The following is a 16,237-nucleotide window of genomic DNA, read 5'->3' as shown; positions in this document are numbered from 1 at the left end:
CAGAAGTGAGGTTGCTCCCTCTTTGCCTTCAGAAACCTTTCCATAGGGGCTCCATATGGTTCCAGCTTCCTGAGTGGAGAACCTAAGGCCTGGGGGCTGGATGAGGCTCCCAGCTTGCCTGGATCTGACCCCTGAGGCTCCCCTGCACTGGGGAGCAGGCACTTGTGCGCCAGTTCCGCCCCACCCCGAACCCCCCCCACCCCATCCCTCTGCAGAGCAGGAGCACACAAAATCTACTAGCCTGGGCCCCACAAGGTGTGAGGGGAATGTGGAGAATGTCGTTCTCCTCAGTCTGGAGTCGTCTCAGGGAGGGTGTGTGTGTGTGTGTGTGTATGTGTGTGTGTGTGTGTGTGTGTGTGTGTGTGTGTGTGGCCCACAACTGATTTTTCTGAGTCAGTGACCCTCAGCCCAAAAAAGGTTCCCCATTCCTGGCTTAAAGATTAAGAAAGAAAAAGGGGATGGCCTCTAGATTCCCTACCACCTGCCCCCACAGCCCATATGCGCCATTACCTTCCCACAGCCTACTACTCTGTGCTGTGTAAGGAATCCTTTAGGGGAGGGGCTCTAGGAACAGCAGAGAGCAGTTCTTGGTAGGCTGACTACACTGGAGTTACAATGGATAGTCCGATCTCTGGCAGCTCTCTGAGATCCACTCTAGGCACCACCCAGTGAAAATAATATCATTATATTATCACTGAGTATATTGGATGACTTTTCTCTATTATCTTGATTCTAGTATCAGTTGCCTCTTATAATATCCCAACTGATTATCTGGGCTCTGAAAACATGAGTGCAACGAATACACACATTTTTTATTTTGACTGCTACATTGTTCCAAGGCTGCCATAATTCATTGTCTCTTTGTTCTGCTCTTCATTCAGGTTTTAAATCCTCCTGCAAAGGGTAACAGAACACCATTAGCAATGCGGCAGCCATGGGAAAGGGATGGGACTATCAAGAAGCCTTAGTTAATATCTAAACGCTAAGCTGTATCTAAGCTGCTGTTTGGTAATACAAGGAAAGGCACAGCACTGAACTGTGTCAGAAAAGCAGGTAATAACATCACAGTCAGTTTCACTGCCATCCTAAGGAAGCCAAAACCCTGGGTTGTTTGTGGTTGGGGGGTGAGAGGAAGAAGAGATGGAAAAACAAATGGAGCAGGAAGCTGGTGGGGCAACTGAAGCTAGCAAGGAAGTGGGATAGGATGAAAGGAAGAGAGGAAAGGGGAAGCAAAGGCGTGGGAGTGTGTTAGAGAGCGTAAAGGAATAGCAAAGTGAGCCTAAAAATCTGGGGGTGGGAGGGAAGAATTTTGAAAAGGATGAAGGAAACCTAGCGTATTGCAAATTTCTCCTTCTGCTAGTCACAGAAAAAGGAGCTCTCTCAAGAAGGGCCCATCTGGCGCTGTAAAGAGGAGTTGCAAGTAGGAAAAATTAAATGAAGCAATAAAAGATAAAGAGACTGGAGGCATGTTTCCATGGACATTGCAGTAATTCTAGGCTGTATCAATTTAACAAAAAAATCAAGAGAGGCATTTTAGGTTCAGCCTAGCATGAAGGAATCCAGGAGACTCTTAACCTGGGGAGTCCAACTAGCAAATCTGTTTGTTTGTTTTCTTGGACTTCTTTTTCATTCTCTCTCATCTACCCCATTTTATTCTGAAACAACTGCAGTGGTAGAGTTGGTCTCTAGCTAGCTTTGGGTCATAATCTGTGAATTTTGGTATCCAAGGATATAATTCAACAATGAATACCAAACTGAAGCAAATTATTAACTGAGACTCACTTCCCACATCCTTGGGATGTCCAAACCGTTTCTCCCAAATCGGACTGGTGTTTGATGAAGTGATGGATTTCTCTGGATTTGCAGTGAAGTCAGGCTTCACATGTATCATGGATGAGACACCTGCATTCAGAAAGCACTTTGAAATTGACAGAAACTGTGCTTTTGCTTAGAAGTGGCTATTTGATGGTTATGTACAAACTCCAAAAAATGGAACAGTTGATTATGTATATTTTACATATTATATTTATGGAAGTTATGGCCCATGGGCCAGATTTGGCCCACCAAGCCACCAGATCTGGCATACAACTTGTCCCATCAAGATCCTGCTCTCTGTTTGCTGCAGCCAGAGGCAGTTCAGAATGGCTCCCTCTAGGTGCCATGTGCCCCTGGTCGGGGAGAGGGGAAACTTCTGGTGCTGCCTGTGCCTTCAGGCAGTGCCCGAAGTCTTCCCCATTCCCTCCGCCAGGGTCACGCAGCACATGGAGACAGTCTCCAGTCATTTTGAGCAGCCTGGTGCTACAGCAGGCAGGGAGCCTGCTTCAGGGTCCCTGTTGGGCTGCTGTCCAGGAGCTCCCTAAGGTAAGCGCCTCCCAGCCAGAGCCTGCCTCCGGCACTCACGCTCTCCCTCTCCCCAATGCCCTGCTCCAGGCCACGACCCTCTCCTGCCCTAGATCAGGCCTGGGCAAAATACAGCCTGTAGGCCATATCCAGCCCACCACACCACAGGATCCAGTCTGTGGATGCTGCGGGGAGTCCCAAGCAGGCTCCCTGCTTGCCTTGCCCTACCTGCACAGCGCTCAGAAACGAGGCTGCAGGGCAGTTTTTCTTTAAAAACTGTGAGTCCAGATGGGAGGGGAAAGCTTTAGGAGCTGCTCCCGCCCCCAGCACAATCCCATTGGCTGGTTTCTGGCCGGAAACAGGCAGCCATGAAGCACAAGGGGCTCCAGAGCACCTGGCTGCAGCCTGTGTGGGAGTGGGGCAGGCAGGGAGGCTGATTCAGGAACCGCTGCTGGCTGGTAAGTCTCCTGGCAGAGCCTACCCCTGGAACTCCAGACCCTCTTTTCCCCAATCCTCTGCCCCTCCACTCCTGCCCCCTACTCCACATACCCTAATCCTCTGCCCCCCTCCTGTACCCATATCCTCTCCCAGATCTGGCACCCCAATACCCTGCCCCAGATCACAGTCCTGTCCTGCCCTTTACATCTAGGGCCCCTTGCCCTAGATCATCACCCAAACTCTGCTCATGCAAACACGTACCATCCCAGGTCACAACTCCCTCCCAGACTCTGCATCCCCTCTTACATTCCTCCCCCAGGCCAGAATCCTCTCCTGCACCCATACCCTATCCATGACCCTGCACCCCACTTCCCTGCCCCAGGTCACAATCGCTTCTTTACTCAAACTACCTTTCAGACCCCACACCCTCTCCTGCACCTGAGGCCACTAACCTGAGCTTCCTTCTGCACCCAACCTCCATCCTAGACCCCTGCTGTGGGAGAACTCGGAGGGAATCCCATGAAGCTCAGGGATCAGTTCGGCCTTCCCACAATACTGCACTGTGGGATGCTTACCCACATTGCTTTGCTTGATCTGTCGACTGGGTGCTAGCAATGTGGCCATGAAATGTCGACAATGGGAGGCAGAAAAACTTGGTTGACCAGTTTTCAATTTTGGCAACTTTTACATGTCACCAGCACTTTTGTTACCAAACCTTCCCAGTGTAGACATAGTTTACAGCACAGAGCTGAAATGCACGGCTGCAGAATACTCACTTATGACTGCTGTGCTAAAATAATGTGTATTCTCTTCTGTGCTACATGTGTACTGCAGTGATAACACTGGATCCAAACACATCCATAAATGTGGATCCCATGGCCCTTTCCCTGGCTGCTCTCAACACCATTCTCATCACTGAGCTGGTGTGAAGAGCCATTCCACAGCAGACAGGATAGTGGAGGCAACAGAACCACCTGCACAGCCCTAAAACAGAGCTAATGAGGTGGGCATCACGCCATGTGACTTTCACCATAAAATATGTAGTAGTCCAAACACTGTCCTCCTAAGCCACAGAACATGATTAATAACCTGTAGAAAATAGTGATGTCCTTTTCTGCAGATCTTCTTGTAGTTTAAGGAGTACTCTCTCCTGCTCCAGGGCTTCTATGTACTTGGAATAAGACCAGGAAACCTGCAAGAACCATTTTCAAACATCAGCCTCTGTACCATGTGACTGGTAGTTGATGGTCTATTTCAGCAGCAAGAGTGCTTGTTTATGTTAATACAATACCAGCTTTCTTGCAGTTGTAGAAGTTATTGAAAGGGAGAGCTGTGCTATTCTCTGACAAGATGTGAATCAAAAAGCTCTGAGAGATGCAATTCAGAAAAGTCTGACAGATTGGATCTTTATCCTAATGTTTTCAGGCCTCAATTTTCTTTCACTCTTGTTTTCTCCATGCCACAACTCTTCCTTTACTCTCCTTAAAACACTGCAGAGTAAGAGGAGGAGGGGAAGGGAAGAGTGCTTATTGAAACTTCACTGAACCTAAAAACATGATTTGGATTTTGGTTGGTTTGAAATTTTTGAATGAAGTTCAAGCTGGTCTATATTCCAAACTATATATAATTTGATATATAATTTATATCATTTACACTATAACCCATCACTTTGTATTCAGAGGCTTCTGTGCTCATTCCTTCTGGTTGTTGTTTTTTTTTTAATTACTATTCCCCTGGCATTATAGCCTTCCCTTTCATCCCCTAGATTTCAATAACCCTGGTCTTTTGGAAAGTTCAGATATGAATCTGAAACTCTATTGCCTTGAGCTTCTCTCGAGTGTAAATCAGTGCTACCCCCACTTCTAAACTCAAAAGACCTCAGGTTGTTAGCAATACTCCCAGCATCTAAAAATAATAATTAAAAAACAACAACAAAAGGGGGCAAGTCAGGCTTTAAACCTGAAAAGTAAATATGGCAGGAACGAGCAGTTCTGTAAGAACCCTGCAACAGTAGCATGAGAAGCCAATACTCTGCTTTCCCTTTACATCAGAACCCTGCCTTACTTTTCTTCCTTCAGGCAGATGGGGGTGTGGATATCTGTAGCAAGATATTTTAGTACTTACCTGTCGTCCGTATCCAGCTGCAGATGAAGGTGTTCCTCTACTCATACTGATCGAATCTACAGAAAAACTGTCTGATAAGCTGACGACTTTTTTCATTTGCTGTTACCAACAGAAACAATTCTTTGATTAGCTGCAAATAATGTCAGCTGAGCTGGAGTGAATAAGGTCAGAGAAGAGGACACTTGCGTTTCAGCTGACGCAGGCAATATCACCTACCACACAAGCATATTTTGTACAGAGCTTTCTAATGCCCAGTTTTGTAGTTCATCATTTTTGCATGCTAATAAGATTTTGGGTTTTATAGATATTTTTTTACTCAACTCAAAGTTTCTTCCACATGAAATTTCTGCCAACCATTTTCACCATGAACAGTTCCCATGTAATTTGATCTAGTCTTCTTTGAAATAGGAGTACATGAAACTCATTCACCAATGGTGAATGCATGTCAGTGGAGTTCACATGGACAGTTAGTTCACAGCAGGCTAGAGCAGAATAGATTGACATCCAACTTGATGCAAACTAAAACCTTGTGTAGACAAACTCATCATTTAGACTTTTAATTCCAGAAGGGACCATTGTAACTATCTAGTCTGACCACCTATATAAGCAGGTTGCAGGTCTTCTCTGAATAATTTCTATTTTAAATCCAATAGCCCTAGATGAACTAGAGCAGAAATTTTAGAAAAACATACAATCTCAATTTAAACATTTTCAGAGATGGCGATGGAGAATCCATCATAACCCTTGACAAAGTCTTCTGGTGGTTAACTGTACATGTTTTTTGATGTCATAATAATGCTTTGTGTTAGAACCTTCCATATGAGGAACTCAATGTCCTTTACAAACATTGATTGATTAACCCTCACAACAATTATTGAGGCAGGTGCTACCCCCATTTTGCAGGTGGCATGAGAGAAGTTAAATGGTTTTCATGTTTTCACATGGCAGAGATGACTATATGTTGCACTGGCACAAAGCAGTATCACTTGGTCCACAAGTCAACCACCGTAGGATTTTAAAGCAGAAATTGGTTAAACATCAGCAATGCATTCATGTAACATCTTCTCTGCCTCTAAACTTGGAGTTCCTGTTTTCTACATTTTTTAGAATTTTCATAAGATTTTATTTATCTTTCTCCCCTCACCATCGTAAAATCCTGGAAATTAAAGTTAATTGTAATTTTTCCTATCCACTAAAAACTGTAAGGGTTTATAAAATGGTGATTAAACTACATCTTTTAGTTAAAGCTTTATGATCTAAAATGGGAAGATCCTATTTCTGCTAGACACTCAGCAGAACTTCCATGGATAAGAAAAGCTCAGCACTTGACAGGATCTAGCCCAAATTGTATATTTGTGCAAGAGGCTGAAGAGAAGAAGGAAAACTGAAACACAGGATTGTCCTTACTTGATAGAGGATGAGGGAAGAATGAGCACAGAATTAAAACTAAAACTAATTGAGACTTTTCAGCCAAGCTTTGGATGCATTTCAGGTTTAAGATTTTTTAAAACTGTTTTTGTAAGCAGAGTGCAGCTGCATATGCAGAATTACAGGCAATTTATAGCGTGACTAACACAAACAGGAATATAGAATGTAGCATATACAGCTCAATGCCTTACCCAGGAGCAAGTTGCTGGGGCTTGGGCATGGGTAGATGCGCGAAAAAGGAGGGACTAAAGCATCTCTCCTAAAGTGTGCAACTTTCACAAAATCTACTTCATCCCAATGGCTGAAATATGGCGTGCCAGTGAAACTACTGGCCCTGCTATGGCCTGCCTTCACCCCATGACCACTCAATCCATCAACAGCCACCCAGGGACTGTGCACTGAGCCGGACCCTGCACTGGACAGAGATGATGCAACTCTTGTATAGCTCCCCTATTTCCAGACCTGTACATCAGATTCATTGCCACAGGGTCATCAATCACCGCAGATGAAGGAACTGGAATTACCTCTAACAGTGAGTGGCACATACACAGAACATTACAATATTAAACTAATGTTAAAAAGAGATTTTACTCAGGCATCAACTTTTCCTTGCTCCATAAGAATTTCCACTTCTACACGGGACTTTCTTTGTGCTATAGAAGGGCTAGAGAATTTTAGGTTTTTTTTACTCCAAACTCCATTCAAACTATAATCTTCAAAAAACACCACACACCCTAGAGCAGTGGTGGGCAACCTGTAGCCCAAGGTCTGCGTGTGGCTCACCAGGTTCTACGTGTGGCCTGTAAGCCATTGTTTACCACAGCCCATAGGTAGTGTTGCCAGATTCTGCTGGTTTCTGTCCATGTAGTATTTTTCCTACTGGAATGACTAAAGTGACACACATATAAAGCAAGAGCATGTGAAGTGAGGTGCATGCTGATTGCACACAACATTAACTGAGAGAGCCGTTAATGTTGCTTTGCATCCAATCAAAGTGCTGCTACGGTTCAGCTGGCACATCTGCAAATTCTAGGGATGCAAGCACAGTTAGCAAAACTGCCCTATCTCTAGAGACTGTCCTAGTTAAGACAATCTTGCGGCCCAGTGAGATGAAGGAGAGACACTCATGTGGTCCATTCGGTAGCCTAGGTTGCCCATCGCTGCTCTACAGGGAAGGAAAAGTCTGCTTTTATTGAGGTGCAGACACAAGCATGCACTACCTATCCACTCTTTATCCATGCCCATGCCCAAAGCCTTGTAGGCATTTCAGTGGGGAGGCGATGTACTCTGGAAGAAAGAGCGTAAGTTGGGGGGTTCAGTCTTGGCTTGATACGGAATAACTCTGCACAGTTGGGAAAGTCACAGCATCTCTCCGTATCTTAATTTCTCTATTGATAAAGGGGATAATAATACCTATCTAGCTACTCATAGGCCACATCTACACCAAGAGTTTTCTCTGCGAAAAATATGCTAATGAGGGACTCATTTGCATGAATTATGATCTCATTTGCATATTTTCTGTCGATCCATTTTTGCACTAGGGTTTTTGCACAAAAACAAGCAGTGTGGATGTTTTCTTTTTGCACAAAAAACCCTTTTTCCACAAGATCCTTATGCCCCAAAAAAGGAGGTATACTGATCTTGTGGGAAAAGGGGGTTTTGCGCAAAAAGAAAACGTCCACACTGCTTGTTTTTGCACAAAAAACCTGGCACAAAAACGGATCGGCAGAAAATATGCAAATGAGACAGCGTCTCATGTAAATGAGTCCCTCATTAGCATATTTTTTGCCGAGAAAACTCGTAGTGTAGACGTAGCCATATAGTTCTCATCACTGCAGTATCTATTTGTACAGTACTCTGAATAAAGTACAATGCTACATAAATGCTAATTAGAAGACTTGCAGGTGTAATACTTTATTTGCTCTTAAAGGGACACACACAGAGACCTCACATTTGGACCAACATTCAGATTTTGTAAAAACAATCTTTCAAACAAAATAGCAACAGAATTTGTTCTATATTTCAAAAATAAAATTTCAAGAGAAATAGCTTCACAAACATTCCCCTGTCGTAACTGCATTCCCAAAACAGCCTACTTCTAGTAGTGCATGAGAAACTAACTGCTCAGATTAGATACTGTCCACTAACAAAAGTGAAAATGAGTAGAATAATAATTCATAATAATAATAATAATAATAATAATAATAATAATTTCATTGTCAGCACTGAGGGAAATGCACAAAATAAGCAAAAAAAGATTAAGAGTAAATCCTGCATCAGTATTTTTGTTACAGATGCAAGGAACCATGTTGATTTTAAATATAATTTGCTTCCTGATTATAGACAGCGAAGCATGGCATACTGATTGTGACAGTACGTGATACAAGGCATTCCTGTTATAAGTCAGTGGCGTAGGAAAGAGTGGGCGGGAAGGGGAGGGGCAGTTGCTCCTGGGCGCCATGCTGGGGGGGGGGGTGCTAATTTAGTCCTCCTCTGCTCTCTCTGTCATTCTTCGGCTCGTCTGCTCCACCTCTACCCGCCGCCACTGGCTGGAGCCTCCTCCCTACCTCTCCACCTCCAGCCCAACCCTCCTCCATCTCCACCAGCGGGTTAGTACATACGGGGGCCAGGCTCCAAAGCAGAGGGGGCAAGGGAAGATGTGGTACAAGCTCCTCTCCCCCATCCCCAGGATCGGGCTCAGCCATGTGCCAGGTTTGCCCCCAGGTGCATAACACCCTTGCTATGCCTCTGTTATAAGTCGCCCCACTATCCATCTGTTCCACACTACAGTCATTGATGATTGTAGGAACTGATGCATTATAAGTCTTCCCATTCCCCACTCTTAAACTGCGCCAAAAAAAAATTGTGCAAATGGAAGTCAGCCATGGGAAAAAAATTCCCCACTTCAAGTTGTTTTGCTATAAGTCCAAGTTTTTTGGAACATATCTTGGACTTAAAGTGAGGACAGCCTGTAGTGCAATTCTATGTGCGATTGTCAGTTTTACATATGCAGCAAGAAATGAACAGAAATATATTCCACCCTATTTAAAATGAGGGAAGACATATGCCTCAATCCTTCAAACACTCTGTAAACACACAATTTAAGCATATGCATGAGTTTTTGCAGGATTGGAGCCTAGTACAAGAAGTAAATTTAACCTGAACCCTGCATGCTTACATAAGACAGTTAGGGCCTGATCCAAAGCCCACTGAAGTCAATGGAAGTCTTCTCATGGCCCATAGTGGAATTTTTAAATTTTACTCTGCTGAAAAATGTGTTTAGGGTGTTTCAGCCTCTCACCTTTCCGAGTGCAAGTCTTTCTTCTGTTGTTTTTCTTTTCACTTTTTGTGTCTTCTTTTCCTTTTTTCTTTCCAAAGCAGGCAAAATTTTCTCATTGGTCAAATTTCTTCGAAATTCACAAAATTTGGGCCAAAATTTAAACAGAAGAGCAAAAATAGTCATCTAAGCAGAAAGAAAAGGAAGTCTAACATGACTATGTTAAGAAAACAGAGTGCACTGTAAAAGTAAATGTAGTTTACCATAACAATGCAATAGCTATTTCCTTTTTAGTACATAGCACATTTCTTCCCACATATTGTTTCCTGACATTTCAGTCCAGCTTTGCTCTGCACATGCTTCTCATCAGTATGTTTGTTATTGGTGAGAAATATTCCTAAAACACTTTTAAAAGACATATATATATATATATATATATATATATATATATATATATATATTTCCCTAAACAATTGTTTGCATTAATGAAAACATCCGTCATTTTTTTACAGTATTCTTTATAAAATATTCACCACTTGGATTGCTTTTTATACCACTCTTCTGCTTACATATTCCAAATATTCTATTCATCAGGGAGACCGCTTTGTTTTTTTCCTCCTTAAGAGAAAGGAAACCTTTTTTTGGCCTCTGGAAAAGCTCTTAAACCACATTAGAGATCTATGAGCAAATCTTGAATAATTTTTAAATGATATAATCTCTCCTGGGGTCTTTTCTGAACTGGAATAAGAAAATAAAAAAAGCTATCAGAGAGGGTCAATGCATATTTTTTGACACGCTGTACTAAAGCATGATATTGCTGAGAGTCCTGTATTGTCACATGACTTCAGTGGGAGTTGAGGGTATTCATCACCTCGCAGAATTAGAGCTAATGTGCTCACTAGTGATATTTGATAAGAATATCAGTCATCATACCATTGTGCCAAATTCTTCCTTTAGTTCAGGGGCGGGGAACCTTTTTTGCATTGGGGGCCACTGACTCATAGAAGAATCAGTCGGGAGCCACACACAAATAAAAAGCAAAAAAAGCAAAAAAAGCAAAAAAACAAAAACTCCTCTCAGACGTGGCCCCCGACTGAGAAGCAGAAAGACACTTCTCATATTCCCCTCCCACACCAGAGTCTAAGGGGGCCCAGACTAGTAGATTTTGTGTATTCCAGCCCCACGATGGGGCAGCAAGAGGACTGAAGTACCAGTGCAGGCTCCCCAATGTTGGGGGGAGGGAGGGCTTGAGACTTGGGGGCCAGATCCAAACAAGCCGAGGGCTGCGTCCGGTCCCCTAGCTTGAGATTTCCCACCCCTGCTTTAGTCCCTCAGCTTCTTCCCTTATTTTACAATCTGTATGAATCCTTCCTCATTTTAAATTATTCACCTCATGATCTGAACGTTTTATGCATTTGCATTAGTAGACCTTAAAAAAAGGGTGGGTCAGTTTGGTGGAAAAGAGGGAAGAACACAGCTACATATTTTTGAGGAATAGTAGTATAAAAGGTAATGGTGCTAGAAGGTAAAACGTGGGGTTACAAATGACCATATTTGGTCTGTGCAGCAGAATGAGCAGAGAGCGAAAAAACCTGTTCAGAGCCTGTTCCTATCACACAGACCTTCTGAAGAAAAGAGTGTGGGGAGGCAGAATTTGCAGTAAGTTATAAGCTGCTTTTGTGTTTTGCTAATGTCTAGAATGTTTTTACATGTACTTCAGTGTTCCTCAAACCTCCAAACTTTGGTCCCTATAGTAACTATTAACATCAGCCAATTCAGGAAAATGGAGCAGTAGGTCTAAACAAACAAGAACTACTAATGCAGAGATAATCATTCCTTCCCAGGGTAAAACCAGCTGAAAAAGGATCAGATGATGTATTACTGATTAACAATATTCAGAGGTCTCATTTCCATTTTGACCCCTTACAGTTCAGTATAAGGGTTAGTATAATGGGTCAACTTTGTGCCTGCTATGATTTATGGATTACAAAAACTGTGCCCATAATAACAGAGACGTCTTTAAAAATCAGGCACAATATTTCTAACCACATCTGGTACTGTTTCTCTCTACCCATTCCCGTTGTCTTACCTGGGCCTCTCTGAATACATATGGGCCTAGTTCTCTCCTGTGCTCTATAATCTTCTGCGCTTGCTCTGATGGTATGTCAATTTGCAGAGCTGGTGGAATGGTTGAATTAATAAAGCAGTTGATGATAGTTGTGATCTTATTCTGAATAGTAGCATCATCACAATGAGAATGGCACAAGTCCTGAAGAGTGGGAAATGTGGCATACAGAGAATGTATTACTCACCAATAACTAGCCACTCAGTCCTGTACAAAAGCTAAGCAAGCTGAAGAACATTAGTTATATGCAAATAATTATAATATATCACACAAATACATACACACCCTTGACTGGGATGCAACAGAATTCTTGCACTGACTTTTTTTTAACAACAAATGGCATGAAAAAAGACCAATGACGTACTAGGTTGCATCTTTGCATTCATGGAGCAGAGATGATGTTCCTTATATGTGCTTCTGGTGAGGCTGTGCAACTGATATCCTAGATGTGCATGTTATTGACAAAAGTAAGGGTGTTCCAAACATAAATGAAGGCATGCAAAGGATTGATTTTAAAAAAGGCTGGACTAACTAGGGGTAGCATGGTGAGTTGTAACTAAAGGGAACAAGGCGAATCCCTACAAACATTGAGTCAAGAATGATTAGGAAGATCTAAGGAACTATAACCAGGAATAATGGAATGAAATTAAGGAAGGGAACAATTTAGGCTCCCAGTAAAACCTTCCTGATACTGAGATCTACCCGACTGCATTATAGTTTCCCAAAACCCCATGGTTTAGAATTATTAAAAGTAGAGTGGACACAGCTCTAAGCAGGAGGTCATTTGCAAGGATCTCATTCCTATGATCCTGTAATTCTGACAAAACCCGTAATGGAAAGCAGGAGCTGTGTATTCAAACTCTGATGAATTGCAGTGGCACCGTTAACCTGTGAGAAAATGTTGTAAAGAACTATCTTCAAATCCTTTGATACACACTTTCTTTCTATGTAGGAATCCTAGCTTCCCCTAGTATTATAGAATCCTAGAATACTAGAACTGGAAGGGACCTCAAGAGGTCATCAAATCCAGTCCCTTGCCCTCACAGCTGGACCAAGCACCATCTAGATTATCCCTGACAGATATGTGTCTAATCTGCTCTTAAAAATCTCTAATGGTGGAGATTCTGTAACTGGGCTACTCAACTTTGGAAGACCCAGGGGCCACAATGATACTCACAGCACGTGCCAAGGGCCGCAACTTAAATGTGGTTGCATATACATGAAAATGTATATGCAAATAGCTTCTTTCACACAACGCCCCAGTGCTCCCAGCACTTCCCTGGGGGCTTGAACCGCTGACACTCTGTACCTGTCTGTTCCAGCCAGCCCGTCTGCTTGCGTCTTTCAATGCTCATCCCACCTGGGAGATGCCTTGCTGTTGTGGAGCCTTTTTTCCAGTGGAGGACATGTTCAAAGAATCCCACCTGTGGGCTATGTGTTGAGTAGCCTTGTTCTGTGAGCTCCCTAGGCAATTTATTCCAGTGGCAAACCACTCTGACAGGGAGTTTTTCCTAATGTACAACCTAAGCTTCCCTTGCTGCAATTTAAACCCATTGCTTCTTGTCCTATCATCAGCTGCTAAAGAGAACAATTTTTCTCCCTCCTTTTTGATACTTGAAAGCTGTTAATGAATCCCAGATTGATGTTTACATTTTTGCAACAGTGTCGCACTGTTGACTCATATTTTGCTTAAGGTCCACTGTGACCCATTTACTCCTTCCTAAATAGCCACTTCCCATTTTGTATATATGCAACTGATTATTCCTTCCTAAGTGGAGCACTTTGCATTTGTCCTTATTGAATTCCATGCTATTTATCTCAGACCATTTCTCCAGTTTGTCCAGGCCACTTTGAATTAAAACTCTATTCTCCAAAACACTTGCAATTCCTCCCAGCTTGGTAGCATCCACAAACTTTATGTGTGCGCTATTTATGCCATTATCTAAATCTTTGATGAAGATATTGAACTGAACTGGTCCCAAAACTTATATCAGGGGAACCCCACTTGCTAAGCCTTTCCAGCATGACTGTGAATGATTGATAATTACTCTCTGACAATGGTTATGCAACCAGTTATGCAGCTGCCTTATAGTAGCCCCATGTAGATTGTATTTCCCTGGTTTATAAGAAAATCATGCAAGACTATATCAAATGTTTTAATAAAGTGTAGGTATACAACATCTACCACTTCCACCTTATCCACAAGGCTTGTTATCCTTTCAAAGAAAGCTATCGGGTTGGTTTGACTTGATTTGTTCTTTACAAATACATGCTGACTGTTACTTTTCACCTTATTATCGTCCACATATTTGCAAATGGATTCCTTAATTATTTGCTCTATCATCTTTCCTGGCGCAGAAGTTAAGTTTATCACAGTCCTTAACAATCTCTGTTATGAACTTGTGGGAGTAGATCTGACTGAGCTCAAGAATTTGGGTTAACGTCTGATAAAGGAATGTGTGTTGCAACTTGATCTTTACTTTAAAAAAAATTAAATCCCAGAGTTTTTAACAAGATATTTTGTAATTTGGAGAACTGTTTTGTTTTTATTATTAATACTTCTTTTAATGTTGTGAAAGAAAAATGATAATTACAATGAGAAAAGATAAACACATGTTTGAAAGGACAATAGAAAACAATATTCAACGTATAAAATAATATGCTTTCTCTTACTCGTTTATTTGAATATTCTTACATCTTAAATCATAGAGGAAAGAGAAACAAGCCATAGGATATACAAAGAAAGATGAGAGGCAGAACATAAGGTAGCAGGCAGAAGAAAAATCCCACAGTTTAATATTTATTCATATTTGTTTTAAAAGCCATTTCTTCCAAAAATGTCCTGCCAATCTGCCATGTGGTAAGGAACTCTGCAGAAGTCAATTTCCACAAGGAGTTCTGTTTGCAAATCAATGGTACAATATGATTCAGACAGTACAGGCAGGAACCATGCAAAGTTCTGCACACAGCTTTTGGCAATAGTCCAATAGTACATCCTGACCTGCAACAGGCCTATTAGTTTAGTCCTTGGCATATACGAAGAGCAACAGCCGCCAATCCTGCCAAATTGTGTGTGTGTGTATAATTATGGTCAGACTGTACTTTTCTTTGTTAGACAGGAAAGCAAATAAAATTAACATAAATGGAGTGTAAAACAATGGCTGTCTTCATAGCCTATGCACATAAAAACACTTCAAATTGGAGCTCACTGTTCTCCATAATGTAGCTCAGGAGAATCACAAACCCACACAAATCTCTGACATTTGTGTGTGGATTTTGGCTTCCCTGCTACTCCCAGTTATGGAGTAACAAGTGACTCACTATCGCCTAGTCTTAGCTAGAGTCTCAGTTCTGCTGTGCCTCCTGAACCAGCTAACCTTGGGAAGCACTTAGGGTCCAAAAATGTCCAAGTCTGATAAGTCAGCTCTGCTCTTCTGTGGTGACAAGTAATATTCCTGAATTAACATGTATTTATGATGGATAAGCAAATGGCCAGCAGTAATTTGGCCAGCAGTAATGACTGGCATCATTAGTATCTCATTTATTTTTTAAAATAAAACTTCGAAACATACAAACTAAGCTCGCGGCTTGTCTTCATTCACCCTCCTGCCAACCCTTCCAATTTGTACACCAATTTAGGACTGTATTTAATGTATGTGTTCACACAGTGCTTGGCACAGTAGGCCCCAGTTGTAACTGAGGTCTCCAGCTGTTATTGCAATATGATATGCATGATAAATAATCCTAATAAGTGACTATATGGACTGATCATAGCAGCCTTCCACCTCTCTGCAGCCTGTGTGTGGAGGTCAGACATAGTCATAAGAACAGTCATACTCGATCAGACCAATAGTCCATCTAGCCCAGTATCTTGCCTTCCAACCAGTGGCCAATGCCAGGTGTCTCATAGGAAATGACCAGAATGGGTAATTATCAAGTGACCCATTCCCTGTCGCCCATTTCCAGCTTCTGGCAAACAGAGTCTAGGGACAACATCTCTGCCCATTTTGGCTAACAGTCATTAATGGACCTACCCTACATGAATTTATCTAGCTCTTTTTTTAGTCCTGTTATAATTAAGGCCTTCACAAGTTCATTTGGCAGAGTTCCATAGGTTGCCGTTTGTTGTGTGAGCTCCTTCCTTTTGTTTTAAACCTGCTGCCTAATAATTTAATTGATCCCCTAGTTCTTGGGTTATAAGAAGTAGTAAACAATGCTTTCCTATTTACTTTTACCCCACTAGTCATGATTTTATAGACTTCTATCAAATTCCCTCTTAGTCGCCTCTTTTCCGAGCTGAAAAAGTCCCTATCTTATTAATCTCATACGGAAGTTGTACCATATCCGTAATCATTTTTGTGGTCATTTTCTGACTCTTTTCCAATTCCAATATAACTTTTTTTAACCCATCTACATGCAGTAGTCAAGATGTGGGCGTACAATGGATTTATATAGAGGTAATAAGTTATCTTATTATCTATCCCTTTCCTAATGATTCCCAGCAT

General features: G+C 42.1%; 1 protein-coding gene across 3 annotated transcripts in view; it reads right to left on the bottom strand.

Annotated features, from left to right (window-relative positions):
• Window positions 1-222: 222 nt before the first annotated feature.
• RGS22 (regulator of G protein signaling 22) overlaps window positions 223-16,237 on the bottom strand; it is a 111,731-nt gene continuing 95,716 nt past the window's right edge. For 2 of the 3 annotated variants that reach the window (XM_025184322.3, XM_025184323.3), the window contains 6 exons: window positions 11,697-11,876; window positions 9,632-9,793; window positions 4,903-5,001; window positions 3,868-3,970; window positions 1,783-1,902; window positions 223-894 (listed from right to left, as the gene is read on the bottom strand). In XM_025184322.3, coding sequence (XP_025040107.1) covers window positions 878-894; window positions 1,783-1,902; window positions 3,868-3,970; window positions 4,903-5,001; window positions 9,632-9,793; window positions 11,697-11,876 — 681 coding nt within the window. In that variant the 3' untranslated portion in view covers window positions 223-877. Of the gene's footprint in view, window positions 895-1,782; window positions 1,903-3,867; window positions 3,971-4,902; window positions 5,002-9,631; window positions 9,794-11,696; window positions 11,877-16,237 lie in introns of those variants that run through there. The other variant, XR_012901293.2, reaches the window with a different exon arrangement.

The sequence above is a fragment of the Pelodiscus sinensis genome, chromosome 2 (genome assembly GCF_052426305.1).
Source record: "Pelodiscus sinensis isolate ZL-2025 chromosome 2, ASM5242630v1, whole genome shotgun sequence".
NCBI classification, from domain to species: domain Eukaryota; kingdom Metazoa; phylum Chordata; order Testudines; family Trionychidae; genus Pelodiscus; species Pelodiscus sinensis.
Note: the sequence above shows the minus strand (reverse complement) of the source record. Positions and strands in the feature narration are given on the sequence as shown.